The 14,757-nt window shown below is 35.4% G+C and overlaps 1 protein-coding gene across 3 annotated transcripts in view; it reads left to right on the top strand.

Moving 5' to 3' along the window:
• The window catches only part of LOC123546843 (transient receptor potential cation channel subfamily M member-like 2), a 73,458-nt gene that overhangs the window by 53,728 nt on the left and 4,973 nt on the right, over positions 1 to 14,757 (top strand). Inside the window, exons 22-28 of one of the 3 annotated variants that reach the window (XM_045333455.2) lie at positions 1,097 to 1,271; positions 1,859 to 1,991; positions 3,001 to 3,179; positions 3,691 to 3,904; positions 6,881 to 7,031; positions 9,508 to 9,543; positions 13,642 to 14,385. In XM_045333455.2, coding sequence (XP_045189390.2) covers positions 1,097 to 1,271; positions 1,859 to 1,991; positions 3,001 to 3,179; positions 3,691 to 3,904; positions 6,881 to 7,031; positions 9,508 to 9,543; positions 13,642 to 14,385 — 1,632 coding nt within the window. Of the gene's footprint in view, positions 1 to 1,096; positions 1,272 to 1,858; positions 1,992 to 3,000; positions 3,180 to 3,690; positions 3,905 to 6,880; positions 7,032 to 9,507; positions 9,550 to 13,641; positions 14,386 to 14,757 lie in introns of all 3 variants that reach the window. The other 2 variants (XM_053551153.1, XM_053551154.1) reach the window with 2 other exon arrangements.

Genomic DNA, 14,757 nt, shown 5'->3' with positions numbered 1-14,757 from the left:
ACCTTGACATTGACCTAGTGACCTACTTTCACATTTTTGAAGGTACAGGCTTCAAATTTGGACCACATGCATAGTTTTGTATTCTGAAATAAAATTTGACCTTGATTTTGACCTAGTGACCTACTTTAACATTTCTCAAGCTACAGCCTTCAAATTTGGACTACATGCATAGTTTTGTGTACCGAAAAAAACTTTGACCTTGACATTGACCTAGTGACCTACTTTCACATTTTTGAAGGTACAGGCTTCAAATTTGGACCACATGCATAGTTTTGTATTCTGAAATAAAATTTGACCTTGATTTTGACCTAGTGACCTACTTTTACATTTCTTAAGCTACAGCCTTCAAATTTGGACCACTTGCATAGTTTTGTGTACTGAAATGACCTTTGACCTTTACATTGACCTAGTGACCTACTTTCACATTTTTAAGGTACAGGCTTCAAATTTGGACCACATGCATAGTTTTGTATTCCGAAATAAAATTTGACCTTGATTTTGACCTAGTGACCTACTTTTACATTTCTCAAGCTACAGCCTTCAAATTTGGACCACATGCATAGTTTTGTGTACCGAAACAAACTTTGACCTTTACATTGACCTAGTGACCTACTTTCACATTTTTGAAGATACAGGCTTCAAATTTGGACCACATGCATAGTTTTGTATTCCGAAGTAAAATTTGACCTTGATTTTGACCTAGTGACCTACTTTTACATTTCTCAAGCTACAGCCTTCAAATTTGGACCACTTGCATAGTTTTGTGTACCGAAATGAATTTTGACCTTAAGATTGACCTGGTGACCTACTTTCACATTTCTATAGCTACAGGCTTCAAATTTAGGACCACATGCATAGTTTTGTGTACCGAAACAAACTTTGACCTTGACATTGACCTAGTGACCTACTTTCACATTTTTGAAGGTACAGGCTTCAAATTTGGACCACATGCATAGATTTGTGTTGTGTACGGAAATGAAATTTGACCTTGAGCTAGTCAATAAGTCTTGAAATTTGGAACACTCAAAAATGGCACATTGGTGGGCGCCAAGATCACTCTGTGATCTCTTGTTTAATGTAATTTTTACTCCTCCAGTTTGGAGAGCTGCGTCTATTCATTGTGGTATTGCTGGTATTCCTGCTTGCCTATGGTATTGCGCATCAAGGTTTGCTGTACCACGAGAGGTCACCATCATGGAATATATTACGGGATGTTTTCTACTACCCGTACTGGCAGCTTTATGGTGAAATATACTTAGAAGAAATTGATTGTAAGCATTTTTTGACTGACTGATTTTCTTTAGTTGAACCCATTTATTAATGTTTCATTCAAATTTTTTTTTCAAAAGGGAATATGTTGTAGTCTTTTCAAATGTACTGAAATAGTCTGGTAAAGTATATTGTAGATGACTAATATTCGCAAAGGTTTTACTTTTGCTAATATTTGCAATTGGAGCAACACACATATTCAGAACTCTTGTAAATGTTTAAAAGCATTATCTCCCAAAGTAGAAACAATTAGGAAGCGCATATTTTTAACATATTTCTAACAGTGTGAAAATGGCTGTTGTCTGTCAAAAAGCAAAATAAACTTAAAGAAAAAATTACCATATCTATAGTAACCTCTGATAGAAACACCTCTAAAGAGCCAACATCTCTCTGCAATGTTGGATTTTTTTTTTTTCCTTTGAAATTTTTTAGCAAATTAACATGTGCCAAGTAACACCATCTGTACAACAAATACGTTTTAATCTTAAAGTGTTTGCAATATAGTATCGGTACCATATATAATTTAGGATATATGAATTAAAGTGACAATTAAAACATGAAAAGTTCCATTGTTTACTTTTTAACACAGCGGATTCCAGTGGAAGTTGTGATGCAGAGCAAATAGATTGTAGGACAAGTCACTGGTTGGTACCATTTATCCTGGCAGCGTACCTTATGGTGGGAAACATACTTCTTCTCAACTTACTCATTGCTATATTCAGGTATAAAGTTTTTACATAAACTACTGTAAAGTCATTAATATTCATGGGTGTCTAATTTCATGGATTTTCTGGTTGTGTTAATCCATGAAATTAAATCCCAGCAAAAAAAGAAAATTCTCTTTCATTTTATCTTCAGAGGTTGAAATCCACAAACTCCTATCTCCATAAAAAAGTTGTTTTAGCCAAAACCATGAAATTTCATGCCTATGAAATTTAGTTGTTTCTGTCCTATATTTATGTCAAAGGTCATGGTCATATTGTCATATAAGACATGGGTACCAGCTTGTACTTCATGCATTTAAAGACTGCTGCTGTAAATTAAATCAGTAAGAAAATCTTCTGCATTGAATTTGTTCAGACTCCACATAAATGCTTTAGCATCATTGAAGAACCTCTCAAAGCCATGTCTATACATTTTAGCAAAATCTTACTTTTTTATATTCTTGGTATAATTTTGGTATAATTTTGGTATGTATGTAAGTGTTACATAGTACCATTAGGTAGTGGTGATATTTTTAGAAAGTGGATCACACCCTCATTTAGTATAGACACTAGACAGCTCTTATTATTAGAAACAATTACCTTTACAGCTTCTTACTCATTTTGGGGCCTCCGTGGCCGAGTGGTTAAGGTCGCTGACTTCAAATCACTTGCCCCTCATCGATATGGGTTTGAGCCTCACTCGGGGCCTTGAATACTTCATGTGAGGAAGCCATCCGGCTGGCTTACGGAAGGTCGGTGGTTCTACCCAGGTACCCGCTCGTGATGAAATAATGCACGGAGGGGCACCTGGGGTCTTCCTCCACCATTAAAGCTGGAAAGTCGCCATATGACCTATCATGTGTCGGTGCGACGTTAAATCCAACAAAATAAATAAATAAATCTTACTCATTTTATGAAAAAAAGGTAGACTTTGCTAAAGAGGCTGATGTAAGGATTTTCTCCGAATGTTTTAATCTGTCTAATTTTGTTGTTTAACTCTTAACATTTTTTCACGTCTCTCTTGCAGCAATGTATTTCAGCAAATAGAGAAGAACTCGAAGGAGATTTGGAAGTTTCAGATGTACTTTCTAGTCATGGAATATGATAAGAAGACATTTCTTGTCCCACCATTTAGTATCATTCCTCACACTATAGATTTGATAATGTGGTTGTTTAGAAAGGCGTGTTGCAAGAAAAATTCCATACGTAAGTATGCTATGTCTGTTTTATTTATGTTTTTCCTTCTTTAAAACATCAGGTTTCACCATTTAAAGTGTTTTTAGTTAAATAATTTATCTTTGCTTCCTTTATTGAAATGTGTAATTCTTGTTGCTAGAATAATTAAGATAAGAAGTAACTAACTATAAATTTTGTCATCAGTTCAATGAAGCTTCTTTGAAAAAACTGGAAGGAGATATGTTGTTGAAATTTTCTTGGATATTCTGTTTAACTTTGGACTGTGATAGAGGTTTGAACTCATGACCTTGAAGCCGACATACTGGTTCAGATGTAGTCTTGGGATGCAATTTGAGCTTGGTCTCTACCCCCGTTCCCAAGGATTGAGTACAGGCACGGGAGGCGCTCATGTAGTGCACTTAGCATCAGTTTATCACCACACACTTAAAAAAATATGCCAAAGTATCTCAGAACTTAGATAAAAAATATCAAAGCAGTGATTCAGTTTTAATGAAATCTGTTGCATTTACCACATTTACAGGACAGAGGCTAGGAAGGAGACATTTAGAATATTTACAGCTGTTTGAAAAAGAGATGATGACAAATTATTTGCGTAGAGAGAAGGCTAGTGAACACGAGAACCTGGAGATGACTGTGCAGAAACTGGAGAAACGGGTTGACGAGCTAACTAAACTGATCGAGGACGAGATTATCGGAGATCAGCTGCCTGATCCCATGAGCTTTATGATAGCAGAGTAAAAATTTCTTATTTTCTATAAATAGTAACAAAATTGTGCAATACAGAATCCTAATAACTTGAAATGTGATTAATAACTAGGTATTGGCTCACATAACAATGCTAAATTCTGTCCACAATATATTTATCATATAAAAAAGGATGTCATGTTGTTAATCATCTGATTTACCATCATTTTAATATGTGAAAATGATTAAATATAAAGGATTTGATTAATGAACTGTGGTAAACCAAATGATAAACCACAAGAAGGTCTTGTTTGTTTTCATTTTAATATGCTCATTAAAACATGATGATGATCGAAAAAATATGCCGATCTTCATCCATCTGAGTAATAATCAATCAAATCTTTTGTTTCCATTCAATAATTGAGCCGTGCCATGGGAAAATCAACATAGTGGGTATGCGACCAGCATGGATCCAGACCAGCCTGCGCATCCGCGCAGTCTGGTCAGGATCCATGCTGTTTGCTAATAGTTTCTACAATTCCAATAGGCTTTAAAAGCGAACAGCATGGAGCCTGACCAGACTGCGCGGATGCGCAGGCTGGTCTGGCTCCATGCTGGTCGCATACCCACTATGTTGGTTTTCTCATGGCACGGCTCAATTTTAGTTTTGGTTGAGATATTGAAATGAAACTTGGCCTATAGGCAGCTTATAGTATGACTAAATTTAGGATTGAATTTGGGGTCAGTGATGTTAGTGTCAAGGTCACTGTTACTAGAAATAGAAAGAAGTAGTTTCCGTTAGTAACTTAAGTTTTGATAGATGGATTGAAATTTAACTTGGCATGTAAGTAGCTTATATCAAAAACAAGGCTTGTAGGGGCCACAAGGGCTTGACATAAAAGTACCTTTAAACAACTTCTTCTCTTGAACTGCTTGATGGGTCTTAATCAAACTTAGTCTGTAGCATTATTATAAGGTCCTGTCCAAAATTTGTTCAAATGGTGGCACTTGGCCTCTTTTAGGGGCTACTAGAGTAAAAAAAGAAATACTGATTGATTGGACCATCAAATTTTGTTGGTAGCATCATTATAAAGTCTTAAGTGAAATGTATTCAACTGGGGGTGGTTGGTCCCTTTTAGCAGATACCAGAACCAGAAATTGAAAATTATTTTTAAAAACTTCTTATCATCAATTTTGTTTAAATGTTTATACATTTTTGGGCAGTCACACCTTTAGATAAGTTTTTCTTTTATATTAATGAACTGTTTACCAAACTTGGTCAGAAGCAAGGTCATATGGTTGACCCATTTGGGCCTCTTGTTTTCTTTTTTAGCTCACCTGTCACAAAGTGACAAGGTGAGCTTTTGTGATCGCGCGGCGTCCGTCGTCCGTCCGTGCGTCCGTGCGTGCGTGCGTGCGTAAACTTTTGCTTGTGACCACTCTAGAGGTCACATTTTTCATGGGATCTTTATGAAAGTTGGACAGAATGTTCATCTTGATGATATCTAGGTCAGATTCGAAACTGGGTCACGTGCGGTCAAAAACTAGGTCAGTAGGTCTAAAAATAGAAAGACCTTGTGACCTCTCTAGAGGCCAAATTTTTCATGAGATCTTCATGAAAATTGGTCAGAATGTTCACCTTGATGATATCTAGGTCAAGTTCGAAACTGGGTCAGGTGGGGTCAAAAACTAGGTCAGTAGATCTAAAAATAGAAAAACCTTGTGACCTCTCTAGAGGCCATATTTCTCAATGGATTTTCATGAAAATTGGTCAGAATGTTCACCTTGATGATATCTAGGTCAAGTTCGAAACTGGGTCACGTGGGGTCAAAAACTAGGTCAGTAGGTCTAAAAATAGAAAAACCTTGTGACCTCTCTAGAGGCCATATTTCTCAAGAGATCTTCATGAAAATTGGTCAGATTGTTCACCTTGATGATATCTAGATCAGGTTTGAAACTGGGTCACGTGCGGTCAAAAACTAGGTCAGTAGGTCTGAAAATAGAAAAACCTTGTGACCTCTCTAGAGGCCATATTTTTCATGGGATCTTTATGAAAATTGGTCAGAATGTTCATCTTGATGATATCTAGGTCAAGTTCGAAACTGGTTTACGTGCGGTCAATAACTAGGTCAGTAGATCTAAAAATAGAAAAACCTTGTGACCTCTCTAGAGGCCATATTTTTCAAGAGATCTTCATGAAAATTGGTCAGAATGTTCACCTTGATGATATCTAGGTCATTTTCGAAACTGGGTCACGTGCGGTCAAAAACTAGGTCAGTAGATCTAAAAATAGAAAAACCTTGTGACATCTCTAGAGACCATATTTCTCAATGGATCTTCATGAAAATTGGTGAGAATGTTCAGCTTGATGATACCTAGGTCAGTTTCGTAACTGGGTCATGTGCGGTCAAAAACTAGGTCAGCTGGTTGAAAAATAGAAAAACCTTGTGACTTCTCTAGAGGCCATATTTTTCATGAGATCTTCAGGAAAATTGGTGAGAATGTTCACCTTGATGATATCTAGGTCAAGTTCAAAAGTGGGTCACGTGCCTTCAAAAACTAGGTCATTAGGTCAAATAATAGAAAAACCTTGTGACCTCTCTAGAGGTCATATTTTTCAATGGATCTTCATGAAAATTGGTCAGAATTTTTTATCTTGATGATATCTAGGTCACATGTGCTCAAAAACTAGGTCACTGTGTCAAATAATAGAAATAACGACGTCATACTCAGTTCAACACTGGGTCATGTGGGGATAGGTGAGCGATTCAGGACCATCATGGTCCTCTTGTTTGTGATAAAAATGTCATTTTAATGCCATTGGGTCAAGGTCACAGTGATAAAAATGTCATTTTAATGCCATTGGGTCAAGGTCACAGTTACTGAAAATATTTTTAAAGAAATTCACTGTGATCATCAAAACCATGGTTTTCAGTTTATAACTTTAGTTAGGATTGACATACTGTCACTAAACTTGATGTATATATGATCATGAGAAGTATTAGGTAATCTGCTGTATATTTCAGTGATGGCCAGTCATTTGTATGGAAGAAGACAGACTCGGTGACTGAAAACTTTGCCCCCTACACACCATGGCCATATGTTTCTGATGTCTTGGCAGTGAAAGATTTAGTTACCAACACAGATATACCACAGGAATACATGAAGCGACCTATGGTAAGGATTATTTTAAACTACATTATACTGTAAATTGGGTTGTTTTAGTGGCAGTTTGATTTGCATTGTGTAGATTTGATGTTTTGTACTTTGATAGGTTTTGGTTATTTGAGATTATTTGCGATCTCACACTTGCATTACACAGGGGATATTACAATTGGTTTTATTATAAAAGATATATTTTTAATTTAAAAAATCCTACTACCACTTTGAGGGATCTTCAGAATGAGGTTCAGTATAACTGGAACTTGCAATATATATGTAAAATTCACGATAGCAATGCCATGATTTCATGGGCATAAAATGTTGTGGTTTTGGAAAAAATGACAATTTGTGAAGATACGAATTTGTGGATTTTTTTTTTTCAAAGATGAAATCAATGGAACATTTTTTATTCTTCAAGATTTAATGAAATTGAATTTTTAGCTCGACTATTCGAAGAATAGTCTAGCTATTCTACTCACCCTGGCGTCGGCGTCGGTGCCACACCTTGGTTAAGTTTTTGCATGCAAGTACATACAGCCATCAATTAAAGGCATATAGCTTTGAAACTTATTTTTTCTTTTTCTAGGTCAATTACCAACCTCTCTGGGTCAAGTCCCATAACTCTGACATGTATTTTGAGCAAATTATGCCCCCTTTTGGACTTAGAAAATTTTGGTTAAAGTTTTACATGCAAGTTACTATCTCCAAAACTAATGCAGATATTGATTTGAAACTTCACATGTGTCTTCGGGGTTATAAAACTAGTTGATAGCAGCAAGTCCCATAACTCTGACTTTCATTTTGGCCAAATTATGCCCCCTTTTGGACTTAGAAAATTCTGGTTAAAGTTTTGCGTGCAAGTACATACAGCTATTTCTAAAAGGCATATAGATTTGAAACTTATTTTTTCTTTTTCTAGATCAATTACCAACCTCACTGGGTCAAGACCCATAACTCTGACATGTATTTTGAGTAAATTATGCCCCCTTTTAGACTTAGAAAATTTTGGTTAAAGTTTTACATGCAAGTTATTATCTCCAAAACTAATGCAGATTTTGATTTGAAACTTCACATGTGTCTTCGGGGTTATAAAACTAGTTGATAGCAGCAAGTCCCATAACTCTGACCTTCATTTTGGCCAAATTATGCCCCCTTTTGGACTTAGAAAATTCTGGTTAAAGTTTTGCATGCAAGTACATACAGCTATTTCTAAAAGGCATATAGATTTGAAACTTATATTTTCTTTTTCTAGATCAATTACCAACCTCACTGGGTCAAGTTCCATAACGCTGAAATGTTTTTTGAGCAAATTATGCCCCCTTTTAGACTTAGAAAATTCTGGTTAAAGTTTTGCATGCAAGTACATACAGCTATTTCTAAAAGGCATTTAGATTTGAAACTTATATTTTCTTTTTCTAGATCAATTACCAACCTCACTGGGTCAAGTTCCATAACTCTGACATGTTTTTTGAGCAAATTATGCTCCCTTTTAGACTTAGAAAATTTTGGTTAAAGTTTTACATGCAAGTTATTATCTCCAAAACTAATGCAGATATTGAATTGAAACTTCACGTGTCTTCTGGGTTATAAAACTAGTTGGTAGCAGCAAGTCCCATAACTCTGACCTTCATTTTGACCAAATTATGCCCCCTTTTGAACTTAGCAAATTCTGGTTAAGTTTTGCATGCAAGTACATACAGTTATTACTAAAAGGCATATAGATTTGAAACTTATTTTTTTCTTTTTCTAGATCAATTACTAACCCCACAGGATCAAGTTCCATAACTCTGGCATGTATTTTGGGCAAATTATGCCCCCTTTTGGACTTTGAAAATTCTGGTTAAAGTTTTACATGCGAGTTTCTATCTCCAAAACTAATGCAGATATTGAATTGAAACTTCACATGTGCCTTAGGGGTTATAAAACTAGTTGATAGCAGCAAGTCCCATAACTGATATTCATTTTGGTCAAATTATTCCCCCTTTTGAACTTAAAACTCTTTTGATATTTAACCTTTTTAGGTAATATTTTCCTGCCTCTGGGACAATATTTCGTATAGTCGAGCTTGGCTGTCTTACGGACAGCTCTTGTTATTGATGCAACCACAAAATCCACGAATATTTGTTCCACGCACAAATTTATGACTTTACAGTAACTGATTGGGTGGATGAAACAGTAGTACTGAAATTTTATTCAGTTTCTATGTAAATAAAATGAGCCGCCCCATGAGAAAACCAACATAGTGCATTTGTGACCTAGTGCATTTGTGACCAGCATGGATCCAGACCAGCCTGCGCATCCGCACAGTCTGGTCAGGATCCATGCTGTTTGCTTTCAAAGCCTATTGCGATTAGTGAAACTGTTAGCGAATAGCATGGATCCTGACCAGACTGCACGGATGCTGCAGGCTGGTCTGGATCCATGCTGGTCACAAATGCACTATGTTGGTTTTCTCATGGTGTGGCTCAAATTATATTGTTTTTGATATTAGATGACCAGAGGGAGATCATCATCTGTGAAGAAGGAAGTATGTGTAGGTGTTGTCGTAGTTATGTTTTGTGAACAGATATTGTACATGTATGTTTAAAATATGGTGTTCAGGTCAATCCAATTTTAAGGCAGACAGTGTCTAGGAATCCTAGCTGTTTGTAACTGGAAGTTAGAACAATGTATGGGTATTTACATTTTTTGTTTGTCAGCAATAAAAATTAAACTATCTCTCAGAATTGAATTTCATAAATTAGATAGTGTAAATACTTTGTAAGTTATTGACATAGACATTTTAAAATTATTCCTGTAAAATTAAAAAAAAAAATATATGGTTGACCTCATTTTAATGATAAGTATGTTGGTTGAATTGACTTTTTCTGTGCATGTAAAGAAAGAAGAAATTTCAATTTTCTGCAGGAAAAGCAAACTGGTTGTAAAAAGAATATTACATTTGTGTCTTCTTGCATTCAATTTATTAAACTCTTTGAATTAAAATGAGGAAATTCTTAGTGAAGCTTTGCATAAGATTATTTTATTCAACTTGTATAATATTAGATTCAGTATGAAAAGACACACATGTAATATTCCCTATATCTGGCACTGAACAATGAAAAAGAATTGGACAACTGGTATTAATATTATTAAGGTGTTCTTAAGAAGTGTCTCGGATTCTTTACTACTTTTTGGTACAAAGTTACTGAAATTTAAAAGCATAAAAGCAAACAATTATATGTAACATGTATATTGATATTCTGAGAGATCATGTTAAAGTCTAACTTTCATAAAAAAGCAACTTAAAGCAAATATGGGGATGACCTTATTAAAAAAACAACATTTGATAACAAGTCACTCTAAGGCCATACCAAGTTAGTTCTGTGTTTAGTGTTTTTGAGCCTGAATAATCTGAGAAAACAACATTTCTTGAAATATCAAAAACAACCAGTGACAGACACATATTAGTGTATGAAACAGTTTTAAGTAATTTCTACATAAAAATACAGGTACATTCTTGTTACAGATTTTTTAATTCATTTAAAGCTTAAACTCAGGTGGTGATGTCAGGGGTAAAAAGCTATCCAGTTGATAGATTTGTTATTTTATCAACACTTTGTTTTTCCTGCCTAGTAGATAGATTATAAAAAAGATTTGGGAGGATAAACAGAGATTCAGTTTATTATGGTATAAAGTAAAGATTACTGTACAAATTCTGTTCACGACACCCTCTTAGAGTTTAGATTACCTCTCAATAGAGCATTGCTCAACTCTTAAATTGATCTATGTCCTCTTTTTACTTGTACATAGATTCCAAAACATTAACTTCACTTATTTTATGTTAGTTTCAAGAATTGAAAAAAAAGGTGTTGTGACGCTCCAGTCCTTCAGAATTATAGAAGTTTATGTCATAATATAGGGACATAGATCAATAGAAAAGTCAAAGAAAACAGATGCCCATTTAGTGTTTATCCTACTTTTTCAATCAGTCATATGCAACTCGTTGTCACTTTTTTCCAATACTTACTCATGAAGAGTGAACAAATCGAACATATTTGTGAAAGACAGTTATTAAAAGGCTGATCCATTTCTAATTGCATTGAAAAAGTAGTAAAAATACTAGAAGTTGAAATCTTTATGAATAAGAAACCACTGTTGGTCACTGTGCTCCTTCCCTATTGGTTTCTCAATACATAAAGATTTGGTTTCTTATTTATGAGGTTTTACTTCATTGTCTCAATGCTAAATACATAGTGCATAACTCTTAGCTTTCAATGACTAAGTTGACGTAGTAAGCTATTTCCATGATATTGCACAACCTTATAGTCAAAAGTATCTGTCAGTCATAGAGATAGAGCTAGGTGATAGGTGCTAACATAGTAATTGGCTGCTTTACCAAGGGTCCAGAAATAGCACTCTTTTAGACAAATCCAAGGGTATAATATCTCAGTATGTTTGAAAATAAACAAATATCACAATGAGAGGCAAGAGATGAAAGGCAGACTTTTTCTAATTCATCAGATAAATATATATATAGCAAATAAACATATCCATGGCAACTAGCTTAATGCAACAAACAGAATTTTAGTTCTCTAAGCACTGATCCCACTGAATAGATTGTATGGTATTTTGTTAATTTTTAAAGTGTTGTCTTTGATCTCATAGAAAACTGCTGTATGATTTGGTCCTAGCAAGCAGTTTTCACAAAAAGTCAGTATTCAAGTGTGTGTTGTACCGGCATGTGTGTTGTACCATAGCCATTCAAAAAGACTCTAAAAACCTATGAGTTCACTTTTATCTTCAGTATATACATTTGCCAAACAATTATGTCATTAAAAATGTATCGGTTGAACAAAATGTCAACTTAAAAAAAAACTCAGTAAATTGGGTGAAATTGAAAAGATGTTGTCTTGGAAACTGAACTCACTTTTTATATGCTAGTTGTGAAAAATGTGACATTTTTAGCTCATCTGATTTTTTGAAAAAAAATGATGAGTTATTGTCATCACTTGAGCGGTTGTCGGCGTCGGCGTCGGCGTCGGCGTCTGCGTCGGCGTTGCCTGGTTAAGTTTTATGTTTAGGTCAGCTTTTCTCCTAAACTATCAAAGCTATTGCTTTGAAACTTGGAATACTTGTTCACCATCATAAGCTGACCCTGTATAGCAAGAAACATAACTCCATCTTGCTTTTTGCAAGATTTATGGCCCCTTTTGTACTTAGAAAATATCAGATTTCTTGGTTAAGTTTTATGTTTAGGTCAACTTTTCTCCTAAACTATCAAAGCTTTTGCTTTGAAACTTGGAATACTTGTTCACCATCATAAGCAGACCCTGTACATCAAGAAACATAACTCCATCTTGCTTTTTGCAAGAATTATTGCCCCTTTTGGACTTAGAAAATCAGTTTTCTTGGTTAAGTTTTATGTTTAGGTCAGCTTTTATCCTAAACTATCAAAGCTATTCCTTTAAAACTTGCAACACTTGTTCACCATCATAAGCTGACCCTGTACAGCAAGAAACATAACTCCATCCTGCTTTTTGCAAGATTTATGGCCCCTTTTGGACTTAGAAAATATCAGATTTCTTGGTTAAGTTTTATGTTTAGGTCAACTTTTTCTCTTAAACTATCAAAGCTATTGCTTTAAAACTTGCAACTCTTGTTCACCATCATAAGCTGACCCTGTACAGCAAGCAACATAACTCCATCCTGCTTTTTGCAATAATTATTGCCCCTTTTGGACTTAGAAAAATGGTTGAATATTATGTTTAAGTCAACTTTTCTCATAAACTATCAAAGCTATTGCTTTAAAACTTGCAACAGTTTTTCACCATCATAAGTGGACACTGTACATCAAGAAACATAACTCTATCCTGCTTTTTGCAAGAGTGATGGCCCTTTTTAGACTTAGAAAATCATGGGTAGGACAATATTTCTATTACACAAAAAAAATCAGATGAGCGTCAGCACCCGCAAGGCGGTGCTCTTGTTATCTAATGGCATATTGTCTGTTTGTCCCCAGAGTAAATACATGAACTAGCTACAGCTTTCAAACTTTACATGATGCCTTATTACCGCTTTTATTAGGAGTATCCTTATAGTTGTTGCCTTTTGAGCCTTCCATTTCGTGTCCGTTCTGTATCTTCCAAACCCCTTGAAGGAAAGTCATGAAACTTGGGTCATATAATCACCTCATCAAGACGATATGCAGAACTCATTCGGCTCAAGGTCAAGGTCACAACTCAAGGTCAAATGTTTGAGCCTTCCATTTCGTTTCCGCTTTGTATCTCCTAAACCCCTTGAAGGATAATCGTGAAACTTGGGTAGAATGATCACCTCATCAAGGCGATGTGCAGAACCCATGTCAGCCATGTTGACCAAAGGTCAAAGTCACAACTCAAGGTCAAATGTCTGAGCCACTATCCATAACAGCGACGGGGGTCTTTCAAACTGCCTTGTGCTTTTTAGTTTTAACTCTGATTCCCATCCCTCACCCCAACCTTCCAATTAACAATAATCAGCACAAGTTTAGACACTACTTAGTGTTAGTGCATACATACTTGTTTTTTATGTGCAAAGCAAAAAAAATTGATGACTGTCCAGTGTAAAGTATTGTGCTATGTATAAAACCTGTATTTCTTTTCAGCTGAGATCTGGCTCTGGATTATTTGTTCTACCAGCAAAGATGCCAACAAACCTTGTTTCAAGTAGTGACAACACAAATAAAGAGGCAGAAACTGTCAAAACTGAGACAGGTGAAAATAAACTCACCAGTGATACAAATGAAGTGCCAAAATATGACACTGCTGAAATTGCGGAAAGAAAGACAGATTGTAAGACTGAAAAAGAAGCTCCTGAACAAAATGCTGATACCATAGCTGCCGAGGGGAATCAGCTGATCGAGAGTGTTGCAGACACACTGACTGAAAAAGAGAAGAGGAAAATGGAAAAGGCTAAAAGAAAGGAAGAAAGGCGTAAGAGGAAGGAAGAAAAGAAAGCTAGAAGAGAAAAAAGTCAGGAAAGGGATGAGTGGTTGAAAAAGGACAATGAAAACGAAGAAAGACCTTTAGCTGATTTAAATGGTGGCATAATAAATAATGTTAATCAACCACAAGGTAAAGATAATGGCTTGAAAATGAAGGTTTCATTTCACTTAGATGATTCAATTGTTAAACCAGGAGGTGATCAGCGTCCTCAAACTGCGCCAGGCCTTGAACAATCACCAGAAATTACAAATCATTTAGAAATGCACGAAGGAAGTAGGCAACAAAATGATCAGTGGAATATAGAGGAGGAAAAGCTTGAACCACGTGGCAGTAGATCAGCATGGTCACCTTACAAACACAGGGTCAGTGACAGTGAGGAGGAAAGAGAGGCCAGAAAAATGGAGGTAAACTTCTTTCTGTTCATGCATTTCCTTTTTTCTTGTCATTGCGTAATATTACTGTTACAAAGGCATTTAAAAGTAGAACAAGCAACAGTCTATAACTTTCTTTGATGTTTGGCAAACATGTCAGTGATAATAAAATTAATAAAAGTGTGTACAGTATCTTTTGCTCTGCAGTGTTACCCGGTGAAAATTTCACAATCTTAAAAATTGTGCATTTCTTTTTATGTTCAGTGCTTTGTACATTTGTAATCCAATTTTAACCAGTGGTGTCCTAATCTTATCTATTGACTGTTTTATGATCATGCAAACTCGTTAAGAAAAACAAATTATCAATACTATTCCAGGACATTCAAGGTAAGTAAGCTTTGGATT

This window comes from Mercenaria mercenaria, chromosome 9 (assembly GCF_021730395.1).
Source record: "Mercenaria mercenaria strain notata chromosome 9, MADL_Memer_1, whole genome shotgun sequence".
In the NCBI taxonomy this organism is placed as follows: domain Eukaryota; kingdom Metazoa; phylum Mollusca; class Bivalvia; order Venerida; family Veneridae; genus Mercenaria; species Mercenaria mercenaria.
The sequence above is the reverse complement of the archived record's forward strand: the minus strand, read 5'-3'. Positions and strand labels throughout refer to the sequence as shown.